At 38.0% G+C, this 14,235-nt stretch overlaps 1 protein-coding gene across 2 annotated transcripts in view; it reads left to right on the forward strand.

The window, feature by feature from the left end:
- The window catches only part of kat6b (K(lysine) acetyltransferase 6B), a 68,512-nt gene that overhangs the window by 30,914 nt on the left and 23,363 nt on the right, over positions 1-14,235 (forward strand). For both annotated transcript variants that reach the window (XM_033984171.2, XM_055229327.1), the window contains exons 4-7: positions 2,683-2,798; positions 4,352-4,433; positions 6,947-7,076; positions 8,278-9,176. In XM_033984171.2, the coding sequence (XP_033840062.1) occupies positions 2,683-2,798; positions 4,352-4,433; positions 6,947-7,076; positions 8,278-9,176 (1,227 nt within the window). The remainder of the gene's footprint in view (positions 1-2,682; positions 2,799-4,351; positions 4,434-6,946; positions 7,077-8,277; positions 9,177-14,235) is intronic.

Here is a 14,235-nt window from a genome sequence, read left to right on the forward strand (position 1 = left end):
TGCATATTTAATTAATACTAGTAAGAATTAGACTATAGTTAAAGGGCCCATATTACTCTATATTCTGATCTGTGTTATAATGTTGTTTCCTCATCACAAACAGACCTGGAGTTCATTCTCACATGTTTAACACACAAACCTGCATATTTAGACTGAGTTTTTCTCAAACTAAAAACACTCCACCTTGTGATGTCATCATGTGGGGATACAGGAAGTGCTCCGCTGTGTTTTTAAACTCCACACACCTTCATTAGAATAATTTGGATGATTTCAGGTGTGGAATCTCTACTGAACTAAAGGTGAAAGGAGCTGGAAAACTACCACTTCATGACATCACAAGGTGGAACAGAGCATTTTTAGTCCTAATTTAGGCCTTGTTTGGACCTGGTTTAGTCCTGGTTTAGTTCTGTTTCATTTCTGGTTTAGTCTTGGGTTAGTTCTGGTTTAGTTCTTGTTTAGTCCTGATTTAGTTCTGGATTAGTCCTTGTTTAGTCCTGCTTTAGTCCTGCTTTAGTCCTGCTTTAGTCCTGGTTTAGTTCTGGTTTAGTCTTGGGTTAGTTCTGGTTTAGTCCTTGTTTAGTCCTGCTTTAGTCCTGGTTTAGCTCTGGTTTAGTCTTGAGTTAGTTCTGGTTTAGTCCTTGTTTAGTCCTTGTTTAGTCCTGCTATAGTCCTGGTTTGTTTTTGAGGAGGTAACAACATTATAACATGACTTAAAACTCATAAGAATCAATTTTGTGTAATATAGGACCTTTAAACAAGCCAAAAAATAGACTAAAATAAAAGTCATTTCTTTGCACTAAAAACATGGTCCTGACCGTTTGTGGACTCGCATCTCCACAAACCTGACTCCTATTCGGCCTGGAGCATGTTGAAATGTTGATGATTTGACTATAATATTCAACAGCATCTCCACGGATAATGTTCTGAATTATAGTTTTAACTATTTCATGGAGCAGGTGACGTGCCACCTCCAGAAAGTTACACACTGTAGCTTTACCAATACCGATATGAACAGAGCATTTTTCACACAAAACACAGCTGACGTGTTACAGAATGAATCCAACTGTGGTATGGCACTGTTATTTATTCTTTGCTTTGAATAAAAGTTCAAAGATTATGAGCCGTTCTAAGCCACTAAATCGTCCCATTACATCCAAGGCCCAACCAGGATTTGAGCTGAACCGATCCTTGGGTTTGTTGTTGTGGTGGAAGCATTTCTTTCTGATTTGAAGGATTTGGCACAGAAACAAAAGCTTTAAAAACTTTAGTCCATTTGACAGAATTTAAGTTTTCTTTTGCGATGGATCATAGTTAAACCACTGAGGGATTACACAGACATGGAAACAGCCCTCCATTGTTCTAGTAATAACACAATTTAAATTAAAAAGTATTATGTCTTTTGAGTCGCTGGGTTTCAGATGACATCACAATGTTCTATAGTTCAATAATATTTAAAACAACTAAAATGTGTATCGTTCAAATTCAGTTTTTTGTTAAATAGTGAGTGTTGTCTCTGATAGAAATTATCAGGTTCAATGTGGGAAATCTGGCTCTTGCTCCTTCCCTCACCGCCATCTCAGAGTATGACATAATCACACTCGATAATCTGAAAACCACCAGCGGGAAAAAGACCTCACCAAATCCTTCAAATCAAGAAAAAATCATTTGTCTGAAACCCAGATATCATGGAACCCGACCCATCAAAACACAGTCGATTTACTAGAAAATGGATCCAACAAGTAATTTTTGTAACAGTAACAGCTTTGTATGAAGAAAGTCCAAACATTATGAAATATTCTGAGCCAAAACAGGGCCGATAACCACATGTTTTTTACAGACCTGTCGATTAAAAAACACAAACTGATCTTCTGATAATTAGAAATGACTGAATCCCACTTAAAATTGTATTAACTGCACAGCCCTAATGTTTTCAATTAGTTAGTTTATTCTTTTTATGATATTATTTCCATTATTTCCATTATTTTCATTTGTTCATTTTTTATTTTATTTTATTTTATTTAATATTTTCATTCCTTTTTATTTAAATGTTGAAATTTGTTATGTACATTTTTATTATTTTTATTCAATTTATTAATTTTATTAATTAATTCATTCATGTTTATTGTTATGTCTATTCTTTTCATTTGTTCATTAATTTTTAAACATTTATTTATTTATTATTTTTACTTAATTTATCCATTCATTTTTTAATTAATTTAATTTAATTTTGTTCATTTTTACTGTCTTTTCTTTTCATTGTATTATTGTTAAGTCTATTCTTTTCATTTGTTCATTCATTTTTATTTTTGTATTATTATTTAATATTTTTTATTTCATTTATTCATTTTTTTCGTTCATTCATTTTTATTGTTAAGTCTATTCGTCTCATTGTAATGTAGCCTGTGGAAAACTCATCCTGGACGCCCTAACTCCACTCCCATCTTCTCACTGCTTCTCCAGACTTTACCTGCTCCTCACCTTCATCACCTCCTCCCATTACTCCTCCCCTCTACTCTCCTCATCTAACTGGCCACGCCCCTCATCACAGTGTCTCAGGGGTCGCCGGGGTCTGAACGCCAAACAGAACTCATTCGATAAATCTTACTAACACTAATGTCTTTTCAGGTTGCTTTACTGTTACGTGTAAACCTGTTTTCCTAACTCTACTTATTTCCTCTTTAGGGCATCCGTCATGTCTGAAGTTCTCTCCAGATTTAACCTGTAACGTGAAGAGGCTCCGGTGGCAGTGTATCGAATGCAAAACCTGCAGCTTGTGTCGAATCCAGGGCAAAAACGCAGTGAGTCTCATGTTGTCACTGCATTTCAACCTTTATGTTCTAAAAATAACCCACTATAGGCAAAATCAGCTTAAATTTGTTGTTATTATTTTCAGTTTCAGGCTGTAAAACTCCTCACCACACAGTTTATACTCTTTTCTTAGAGAGGCATTAACATTTTCTCACGTTTCTCTCTTGTTTAATTAATTAATAGTGACTCCCATGTATTTCACAGTTCCTCTGATTGCGCCTCTTCGTCCTGGCGCCGCTCCGCTGTAGTATCGCTCGAACATTTATGTAAATTTGGCTGAACGCATTCCCGTAGCCCATCAGGACGCAGAATACAACACATGCTCATACTCTGTAAAAAAGCATGTAAAATTAAACAAAAAAATCTGCGAAACAGCGAGGTGAACCACGTTATAGCGAGTGACCACTGTATTTGGTTAAAAATGTATTCAAAACGTCTCAAAAAACAAAATAAATGATCGTTTGACTCACCGACGACTATAATAATTGTTCGTCTTGAAGTTATATCCTCAGAGGTGGTTCGCCCTCCACAGATTTCGTTGTCGTTTTGGTTTCTAACTCCTCTCCAGTGAAAAATTGGGTTTACTTTTCCTAAAGACTCGTGGCCTGTGGGGTTTAAAACAGTGTTCCTTCTTTCATATAAAACTCTGTGTGTAAAATGGAGCTCTCAGGCATAATTTTCAGCTCGCGGTACATCAGAGACTTAGCTCCCCACTCGCCTGTTTGAATATGCAAGGGCTTAAGGGCTCCCCATGAAAACTCATTTAAACAGGTCAGAAACACTGCTATTAAAGTCTTTAGCTAATTCATTGGAAACACTAATAACTAGACTATTCACAGCCTTAATAAAGCGTGAATAAAGACTTAAAGGGCCGGTGCATGATTTTTAAAACACGATTTTTGCGACTAAGGTTGTCAAAAGTATCGAAAATCAGATACGAAATGAAAGTAAATACCCGATTGAGCAGGTATCGATACTAAAAAGTCACATTCACAGGACAGAAATGAACCTTTCTTGAATCTCTTTAGCTTTTTATGATCTTGAGCTGTATCAGAACAAGAATAAGACCATATAGACTCGTATACGTCCATGGACCACTATGGAGCATATCTAGACGACTGAGGGATTACACAGATATAAGGCCACATGGGAATAGAAAACAAAGTACTAAGATTCAAATAGTCCTGTTCTGTGAAGTTTAAAGGTGCTAAATTACACAAAATGGACTCTTGTGAGCTTTAAGTCATGTTATAATGTTGTTACCTCCTCAAGAACATACCTGGAGTTGTGTTTTGTTTCATTCACTCAGCCTAAATATGCAGGGTTTGTGCGTTAAACATGTGTGAATGAAACAAAACACAACTCCAGGTCTGTTTGTGATAAGGAAACAACATTATAACAGATTTTATAATGTCTGCTGTGGATGTTCATGTACTGTGTGAACTTGGAACTATTTTGAATTATAGTAACATTATTATCATTATTATAGTATATTATGTAAATTATATTGGCCTGATCTTGATGTATGCGTTGTTCATTTTAGGACGAGATGCTTTTCTGTGATTCGTGCGACCGAGGGTTCCACATGGAGTGCTGCGACCCTCCTCTCTCTCGAATGCCAAAAGGTGAGCAGCCCTTTCCACGCTCTGTAAACGCTTTATCGCACTGATTATTACCATAGACTGTGTAAAGAAGTGGACTAAGTGAGTGTGACGTCACCCATAGCGGCGAATTTGGGCAGAGTTGCATATTTGAAATTCCCCCCACGAGTATCATAGCAACCAAAGAGCCAATCCGGAGCAAGGTTGAAGGTAACACCCCTTCCTGCCTTCCTTAGCAACGCTGTCAATCAAACCTGTTGCTAACAGGAGCAACCTCGAGGAAAGAAGGCGCCTCATTAGTCTGTTTTTAACGATCAAACATAGCTGTATTTGTAAAACTATAACAGTAGCTCCGTTGGTAGAGCGTTTGTCCACTGATCCAAAGTTTGACCGTGCAGTTCTTTTTATTGTATTATTGTTATGTCTATTCTTTTCATTTGTTCATTCATTTTTATTGCAATTTAGAATTTTTTTATGTACATTTTTATTTTTTTATTTAATTTATTCATTTTATTAATTCTTTCATTCATGTTTATTATTATGACTATTCTTTTCATTTGTTCATTAATTTTTTTAATTTATTATTTTTAATTTAATTTATTCATTTTTTTATTCGTTTCATTTCATTTTGGTCATTTTTACTAATATCTTTTCTTTTCATTGTATTATTGTTCTGTTTATTCTTTTCATTTGTTCATTATTTTTAATTTTTATTTTTTTATTCCATTCATTCATTTTTATTGTTAACGTCTATTCTTTTCATTTGTTCATTCATTTTTAAAATGTATTTATTATTTATTTATTTAATTTATTCATTCTTTTTTTTATTAATTTCATTTCATTTTGGTCATTTTTACTATTATGTCTATTCTTTTCATTTGTTCATTTGTTTTTATTTTTACTTATATTTATTTTTTACAGATAAATACTGTCGCTGTGTCCTTGGGCAAGACACATAAAAAAAACAAAAACATTTACCATTGATTCATCATAAAACTATTCTAAATATTCAGTACTGTGATTAGACCATGGACCTAAATATGTTACAAAAGACATTTCAAGCAGGTCTTCAGTGTTGCGTAACCAGCTCGATGTTCAAATATCATTTCCATCAGTGCTATTACAGTGTTTCATCCTCTCTCTGATTCCAATCCGAACCCATTTGTAGCTGTCAGTTAAATCTATAGAGGCTTATTAGAGCGTTCGCTGTGTCTGTGAGTGTGTCCCTGCAGAGTTCACCGTCTGTAGATTACACTGTTGTTTGTTCAGGGGTTTGAGGCTCATAAAAGTCACATTGCTTTTCCAAACAAGTCCTCGTCCGAGCTCATGTTTTTCTTATAGATTTTCACTTTGTGCCGTGTAACTGATTGTCATTGTGAAGCGGTCAGTGGCACAGTTAAAGGGGAATGTATCAAATGAATGTGCCGGACTCGCTCTCTCCTCCTCCCCCTCTTCTTCTCTCCCTCTCTCTTTTCCCCTTTATATCTTTATTTTTCTCTCTTCTTTCTCCCTCTCTTTCTTTCTCTATCCCTCCTACCTCTTTTTTCCTCCCTCCGTCTCTCTCATTGTCTCATTTTCTTCCCCCTTTACATCTTTCATCTCCCTCTCTCCGCTGTTCCTCTCTGCCCTCTCTTTCTGTCCTTCTTCTTTTTCTCCCTCTCTTCTTCTCTTTCTCTCTCTACCCTTCCTCCCTCAGTTTTTTCTTTCTCTCTCGCTCTTTTCCTTCTCTTTCTTTCTCTCTCTTCCCTCTCTCTCTCATTCCCTTTCTTACTTTTTTCCTTTTCCTCTGCTCACTTGCTATGTTCTCTCCCTCTCCTCTTTCTCTCTCCTCCTTTCCTCCCTCTAGCTCTCCTCCCCTTCTTTTTCCTTTTATCCCTCTTTCTTTCCCTTTCCTTCTCTCTCTTTCCCACACTTACTTCTTTCCCTCCTCCTCCCGCTCTCTCCCTCTTATCTTTCTTTCTATCCCTTTTCTACTACCTTTGTATTTGCCCCTCCATCTCTCTCTCCCCTCCTCCTTCTTCTTTTTTCTATCTGTCCTTCTCTCTGTGTCCTGTTTCTTGACTAGGGATGGGCGATATATCGGTCCAGCATTGGTATTGGCCGATGTAGATACAGATTGTCTAGATCAGTATCGGCTGATATCGATGCAGGTTATGTATACCAGCATCGGCCTATATAGATAGAGTCGCTGATATCGGTATCGGGGGATGTTGATACAGATTTGTTGATATCGGTATCAGCTGACATCAATATTCTGCACTGATATTTTTTGGGTGGTTCATTATTCTGAGGGCCTTTTTGAACAGATTACACAATGGTCACAATGGAAATAGATCTAATAGTGAGTTCAGATAAATAGATTTTTTCATTATTTTTGCAAAAGTGAAATGTAAAATCGAAGTAAAAATCACTAATGTCGATACATTTATGAAACTTGCTATGGATTTTAAAAGCACAGCGGCAGGCCAAATATCGGTATCGTCCATATGGGCCCGTCCTGTTCTTGACTGTGCCCTGTGTTTTTGGACGTCCTCCAGGGACTTGGATCTGCCAAGTCTGCAGGCCCAAGGAGAACGGGAAGAAGCTGCTTCAGCAGAGAGCCCACCAGATCAAGCGCCGTTATGCAAAGCCCATCGGACGACCCAGGAACAAGCTCAAACAGAGAATGTGAGTTAAACAAACACTGACGCTTTAATGATGGTGATTATGGATTTAGGTTCATGACAAACAAACTATTACAGTATTTACAGAGGTGCATAGAGTAGATAGAAATTACACTCAAAGTACGAGTAATGGTATTTCAGAATAACATTACTCAAGTAGAAGTACAAAGTAGTAAGTAAGTATTTAGGAAAAGTAATGCTCAAGTAAGAGTAACTTAAAGAGTAAATGTCAGGACCTAACATCTAAATCATAATTTGAAGTTAATGTAATTGAAGTACATATTAAATAATGCACAAATTCTGGTGTTTTCAAACAGACACAAACATGAGACAAATCACATCTGAAGCAGCTGCAGGAAACACAAATGTTCAGATCATTTCTCATTGTCGACATAAAGCTCTTGTTACTTGTGGATTTACTCACATCAGGAAAAGGAACCAAAACTTTCACAGTGAGCGGTGATGCAGAGTGGTTGGCAGGTTGGTAGTTCTTGAGTTCAACTCCCGGGCAACGTGCCGTCCCAGCGGTATTGAAGGAAGGGTGAAAGTGGATATATTTCTCGCAAAAGGGATTATTACAGTGTAGCTTTCTTTATCCCAAGGAGCAAGGATTACATGTAAGAGGGCGCCCTTGGGTCAAGAGTCTCCATCTTTGAGACTTATCAGGTTCAATTAAAGAGGACTTATTATGGAAATCAACTTTTATTTTAGCTTAAACCATGTATCAATGTGTGCCGTCATCATTAATTAACTTTTTATAATGAGTAAATGATCTCAAAGTTGTATTTCACTTGATTCATGCATGTTTTTTTATTTATTTGATTGTGTAAATATGCCAGATTATTGCAAAGATACTAATTTCCATATGTTGTCCCTAAATCAAATCAGCAATCCCTTTTTTTGTCCTACATTTGAGGCTGTAGTGCTCAGAAAATTTCAGTTTTCACCTACCCCCTATCCCCGCCCACTGCATTAGCATTAGCATTATCACTATTAGCACGGTTAGCACTTGTTAAAATAAGTAAATGCTAATGGAACTCTTCGTGTAGATCGTAAAAGCCAAAGGTAAATCAATCAACTGGACAAAATGTTGTAGGAGTGAAGACGTTTCGCTGCTTTTTCAGATTGTGTACTTAAACTTCTGCATCTCTCTATTCTCCTTTTCCTCTAACGTTGTCTTATCTGTGTGCGTTTGTGTGTTGCAGGTGTGTGAGTGGCGGTGGCAGCAGCTCGGCAGCACTGGCGGGCCGGGGGGCACCTGGTAGGGCTCAAAAGATTTCCGTCTGTTCCACAAATCCATCTGGTCATGCTGCATCTGTGACGGACACCAGGGGGCCTCGTTGTGCAGTCGAAATCACCACCTCCTCCTCCTCTTCCTCCTCCTCCTCCTCCTCCTCTTCCTCCACCCCTCCCCCCCTCACCTCCACCTCAGCCACACTCACCGTAAACAAGAAAACCAAAGGGCTAATCGACGGGCTTTCCAAATTCTTTACCCCCTCACCCGTGGGACGTCGCATGCGAGCTGTGTCTCTGGACCAGCCTCCAAAACTGTCGGCAGAAACAGTCACTTTGACCCCAGATTCGACCCAAAACACCCCCCCATCTCTTCTTCCAGTCCCACCCCCTTCGTTGCCTGGACTTAGCCCAAACGTGCAAGTCTCAAGCAGCTCAACATCGGCTAACTCCCCTCAGAGTTCTTCCAGCCAGTCTAGCGTGCCCTCCCTAACTAGCTTGTGCACGAACAGCCATGTTAAAGGCCTTTTCGACGGACTCTCTCACATATTTACCACTCAGGGACAGTCACGGAAAAAGAGGCTTCCTTGCTACGCGCCGCCCAGACGCCATAAAACCCAAGTTGAGTCCAAAGCGGGGACACAGCGCCTCCCCAAGACCGATTTTAGTCATAGCAATAGCAATAGCAAGAGCAGGCTGCCAGGATGTCCCAGAGGATTTAAGATGGTCAGTCATTTCAAGCGTAACCCCTTCCTAAAAAAGCACAGGACTCTAGGCAGGCTGCGCTATAGGGTGAGTCCACACAAGGGGGCGCTGTCTCCAGGAAAGGCAGACTTGAAAGATGGACAAGATAAAGCAGAGAATATTCATGGTAAGCAAGGAGTTACCTATACCGCGTGTCCTTACCCTCTACAGGCCTGTCACGATAACGCAGTTTAATGTGTGATTTATTGAAATTAAAAGTTCACTATAAACCATATTATATAAACTACTTCTTGCTACTGAAAATAACCCTAAAACACGATAAAAAAAAGTTTCTAAATGTACAAAATTGTTTTAATTTGAGCTGCGGTACGAACAAAACACTTAAAGGTGCACTACGTAGCTTTTCTTGTCTGCTTGTCTCCATGGAGATGCCACCGCTTCGCTTTGGAATGTTTATCGAATGGCATTTACTTTTACTCTCGTCTATCTCCATGGAAACAAGCGCGTGAAACACCACAGGCCCAAGTTACAGGTCCGATCTAATTAAATAAATGCGAGATAGATGAGTTTAATGCCATACTGCGGGACGTTCCAGACAAACAATAACGTCTCCATGGTTACGAGCCCCAAGAAAAGCTACGTAATGCGCCTTTAAGCAGTAAATTGTACGCTGACTCATAGATATGTGATTTACTCGACCGCCAACAGCTCAAATATTATAGTACTACATTTTTTTTAAAGTTGTTAAAACATATTTAGACCAATTTACTGAACCCCAAGTCCATGTAGTAATTATGGTGACAGGCCTGACCTCTTTAAGCTTCTTTTTGCTTTGTTTTGGTTGGTTTCTTCGTAGACTAGAGCTAACCCCGTTTATACTAATCCCATCATTTAGTTTCCTAACCCAGTTTCGTTGCGTTTTGGACTTTTTGGCTGCGGTCTTTTCATATAGCTTTGGCATTCCTCTCTCGCTGTTCGATGGCTTCTGTCTCTCTGCATGGTCCTTCTAACCTCCTCATGCTCCATGAAAAGACACGAAGTACACTGGACCCAGGAGCACATCCTGAAGTACACAGCAGATAATGCAGACAAATGCAGCTAGAATTTCTTGTTTGTGAGTATTTTCAGATAAAAAAGAGGAAATTTTAGGCTATATTTGTATACTTGACAAACTACATTTAGTAGCTCAAGTAGTAGTAATCACACAAGTAGTATTAGCCATAGTAATAGCAGTAGTTGGTGGTGGTGGTGGTGGTGGTGGTGGTGGTAGTAGTAGTAGTAGTAGTAGCTGTAGTAGTAGTAGTTGTAGTAGCAGTAGTCGTAGCTCTAGTATTAGTAGTAGTAGCTCTAGTATTAGTAGTAGTAATCATCCAAGTAGTAGTAGCCATAGTAACAGCAGTAGGTGGTGGTGGTAGTAGTAGTAGTAGTAGTAGTAGTAGTAGTAGTAGTAGTAGTAGTAGTAGTAGTAGTATTAGTAGTAGTAGCTCTAGTATTAGTAGTAATCACACAAGTAGTAATAGCCATAGTAATAGCAATAGTTGGTAGTGGTGATTGTAGTAGGAGCTGTAGTAGTAGTAGTGGTAGTGGTAGTGGTAGTAGTAGTAGAAGAAGTAGTAATGCATCTGATCAAGTTACTGCTTCAAAAGTTGTACTTGCAAATATCAATATTATGATTACTATGATTATGTGTAGAAACATGGAAACGGCCTTGTCTCAGCCTCTGGTTCCTGGGTCCACTTGGTTCCTGTCTTTGACCCCTCCCCTTGCCCTGTCCTTGACCTTTGACCCTACTTGTGGGTGGGACAGCATTATCCCCCCCCCCTCCCTGTTTCCTCTCTCCTCCAACGCTCCATCACTCCACACACCACTGCACCAATGTTTCAACCAGCGTCTACACCAGTCAAGACACATGCAAACTGTAAACTCATCAAACCAGTGTCTTTAAGGGGTGGATGTAAAAAGGAGTAGTATATAGTAGTATAGTATGTAGTATATAGTTTAAAAGCAGTTTTCAGGCAGTTAGCTTGGCAGCCTCACTGTTGGGATCACTACTTCCTGTCTAATTGTATCTCTATGATGTTTTTTGCCAAGTCACGCTAAAATGAATAAACATTTAAAGATCAGGCAGTGGACAGGGAGCTGCAGGTGGGTTAGGGGTCAGGGGTCAGAGGTTACAGGGTCAGCGTCAGACAGTGGACAGGGAGCTGCAGGTAGATGTCACTGACATGTTAAACACTACACAAATAAAATTAATACTTTACCGAAGGGCACTACTGTGTTTGTGTCAATGCTAATGCTAATACTAATTTTGAGACATTACAAATATTAAAACAACACCACAAACTCAATTCATTTACATTTAAAAACAATCAGGTAGTCTGTATTTGAATTAATTTGATAGGTTAATAGGTTATTTATTTGTGTTTCCGATTTGAATAAAAGTGACTGTTAGCTTTGAGACACGTGAGCTAGCTAGCGTGCTACAACAAAAGAATGACACTTTGCTAGCTCTGATAAAGCTCAAGATCATTCTAAAACTGTTCAGGAAAGGTCCAGTTTTGTCCTGCTTATGTGATTTTTCCACTTGGTCAAATTAAAATCTACTTTCCTACCAGTTTAAAATATATAATAGCACATTATTCATAAAACGTTTGACAACCTTAAGTCGTAGCATCCATTTTTACCACAGTGAACAGTTATAATCGCAGTGTTTGTATTTGTTTGTATAGGGCTGTTGTTGGTATGGAGTAAATAAATAGGTTTTTTTTACACTTTTTGCTTGGGTGATTCCAACTCAAACTGAAAGTACGTATGTAGAGTACAGATTGTTTTAGTTGTTTCTCACCTCGGCTTAAAATAGACGAGGGCACGGCTGTGTGAACTTAAATTGCTGCCTGCTGCTTTGAGATGTTTCACTTCCTGCTTTCTGTAGCTCCGCCTCCGCTTCTGAAAAAAATGTCTCACTCAGAACAGTTACACAATTAAACCACTATAGACTCTGCTGGAGATCGAGCGATGTGGGATTTTTCATGGCTCAGTATGTTATTTAAGTAAAAGTACAAATACAGAGGCTCTAGTAAAAGTATTTAAGTACAGGTTTGAAAATGTACTTTACTGATACTACATACTGATGCATATTTTGGTCAACAGTAACACTATGAAAAGCACTTTTTACTTTTTAGGCCTTTTCAAAATTGTAGTGGAGTAGAAAGTACAGATACTGCAGTAAAAGTAAAAAGTATCCACTGTAAAATGTACTTAAGTGTACTTCATTACCTTCCATCGCTGTGATACTGATTGTTTAGAATCCAGAGCAGCCGATGGTCAATAAGCTTGATATTTTTTCCTATTTAATCTTACTACAAACTCACCAAAACCCCAATTTTTTTATATAAACCAACAAGAGAGTGTAGTCCTGTCTTGTGCCATTGTATTTTTGCATTTAAGTGTACAAGTTAAGCTTTCTAAATATCTTTTAGGCAGCAGGTTGACCAAACCAAAACATCGCCCTCTGCTGGAGATTTAAGGTTAATCTGCTAAAAAGTGCAAATATCATTTTTTTCTCTAGTCTGTGCTCATTACGTTTGAGATTTTCACATAAACTTGCAAAGATGAGATGTTGCGTAAATCGATGGAGATGTTTGTGTTGTGTAGAGTGAATGTGTTGGATTAGTGAATAGTGTTGGGTCGTGTACAGAATGGTTTATGCACAAGGAAATATGGAGCTGTTTGTAGATTGTAAAGAAAATGTGAATAATTTGCATGTCATGGTTTGTTTTTAGTTGTACAAAGAATTTTAATCAAAATTTGCTAAAACAAACAACGTTTTTTCTGCACTTTTCCGGTAGAAGTGGGTAATATTTATGTTTGTATTTATTTTTATTATAAGGATTTATCTGGGACAACAGCAGAAAGGAGAAGTGATTGAGCGAGTTAGCTGAAGATTTGGTAATTTCTTGGTATTTATATGTAAAAGAAAAAAAATCAGATGAAACTCATGATTCATAAGGTTCTTTTTCTTTATATAAATACATTGTTTCCTGGTGCTTTTTCCCGCTTGAGCTCCCCCTGCAGGTGTAGACTTGTGAGTGCAGTTTGGGTCAGATACTCAAAGATGTGTAATAATTTTGAGAGCTTTGGCCACACCCACTTTTTAGTCAACCAATCGATCGGCAGCACATGTCTTTAGTCGACGACAGTCCTAGTAATATATATCGTCTCTTACGTAACATTGTAATAGTTGTCCTCAGGGTGAACCAATATAATAGGGCATATCAACTGTAATAAGACTGAGTTTAAACAGTTTATTAAAATTTCAAAAAAAACTAAATTTGTACATTCATTTCATATTTAATTTCACCGTACATTTAATTTTTTCTGAAATACTTGAACCTAAACCAAGACACACATTTTAGTTCATGTTTGATGGTTTGCCAAAATATAATCTGATTATATTTGTCAGAATTAATATTAAATAAAGAATAAATATTTTAGATAATCTAGGATAGTATGGCCCACCCTTACCCTTGTGGTACTTATACCTTATTAATAAACCATTACATTTACATATGTAGTAGTAGCAGTAGCAGTAGTCTTCGTAGTCGTCATTGTCATCGTCATCGTAGTAGTAATAGAAGCCCTAGTATTAGTAGTAGTAAACACCCAAATAGTAGTAGCCGTCGCAATAGCAGTGCTTGCTAGTAGTTTTAGTTGTAGTAGTAGTAGTAGTAGTAGTAGTTCTAGTAGTACTAGTAATCACCCAAGTAGTTGCATCCATAATAATAGCAGTAGTTGGTGGTAGTAGTGGTAGTAATAGTAGTAGTCGTAATTGTAGTCTTCATAGTTGTCCTCGTCGTAGTAGTAGTAATAGAAGCCCTAGTATTAGTAGTAGTAATCACTCAACTAGCAGTAGCCATAGTAATAGCAGTAGGAGTAGCAGTAGTTAGTAGTAGTAGTAGTAGTAGTAGTAGTAGTAGTAGTAGTAGTAGTAGCAGTAGCAGTAGCAGTAGCAGCAGTTCTAGTAGTAGTAATAGAAGCCCTAGAATGAGTAGTAATAATCACCCAAGTGGTAGTAGAAACATTAGTAGTAGTTCTAGTAGTAGTAGTAATCACCCAAGTAGTAATATCCATAGTAGTAGCAGTAGTTGGTGGTGGTGGTAGCAGCAGTAGTTGTAGTACTAGTAGTAGTAGCTGCTCTAGTCCTATATTTATTGATTAATGAGCCA

The sequence above is a fragment of the Periophthalmus magnuspinnatus genome, chromosome 19, assembly GCF_009829125.3.
Source record: "Periophthalmus magnuspinnatus isolate fPerMag1 chromosome 19, fPerMag1.2.pri, whole genome shotgun sequence".
Lineage (NCBI taxonomy): Eukaryota > Metazoa > Chordata > Actinopteri > Gobiiformes > Gobiidae > Periophthalmus > Periophthalmus magnuspinnatus.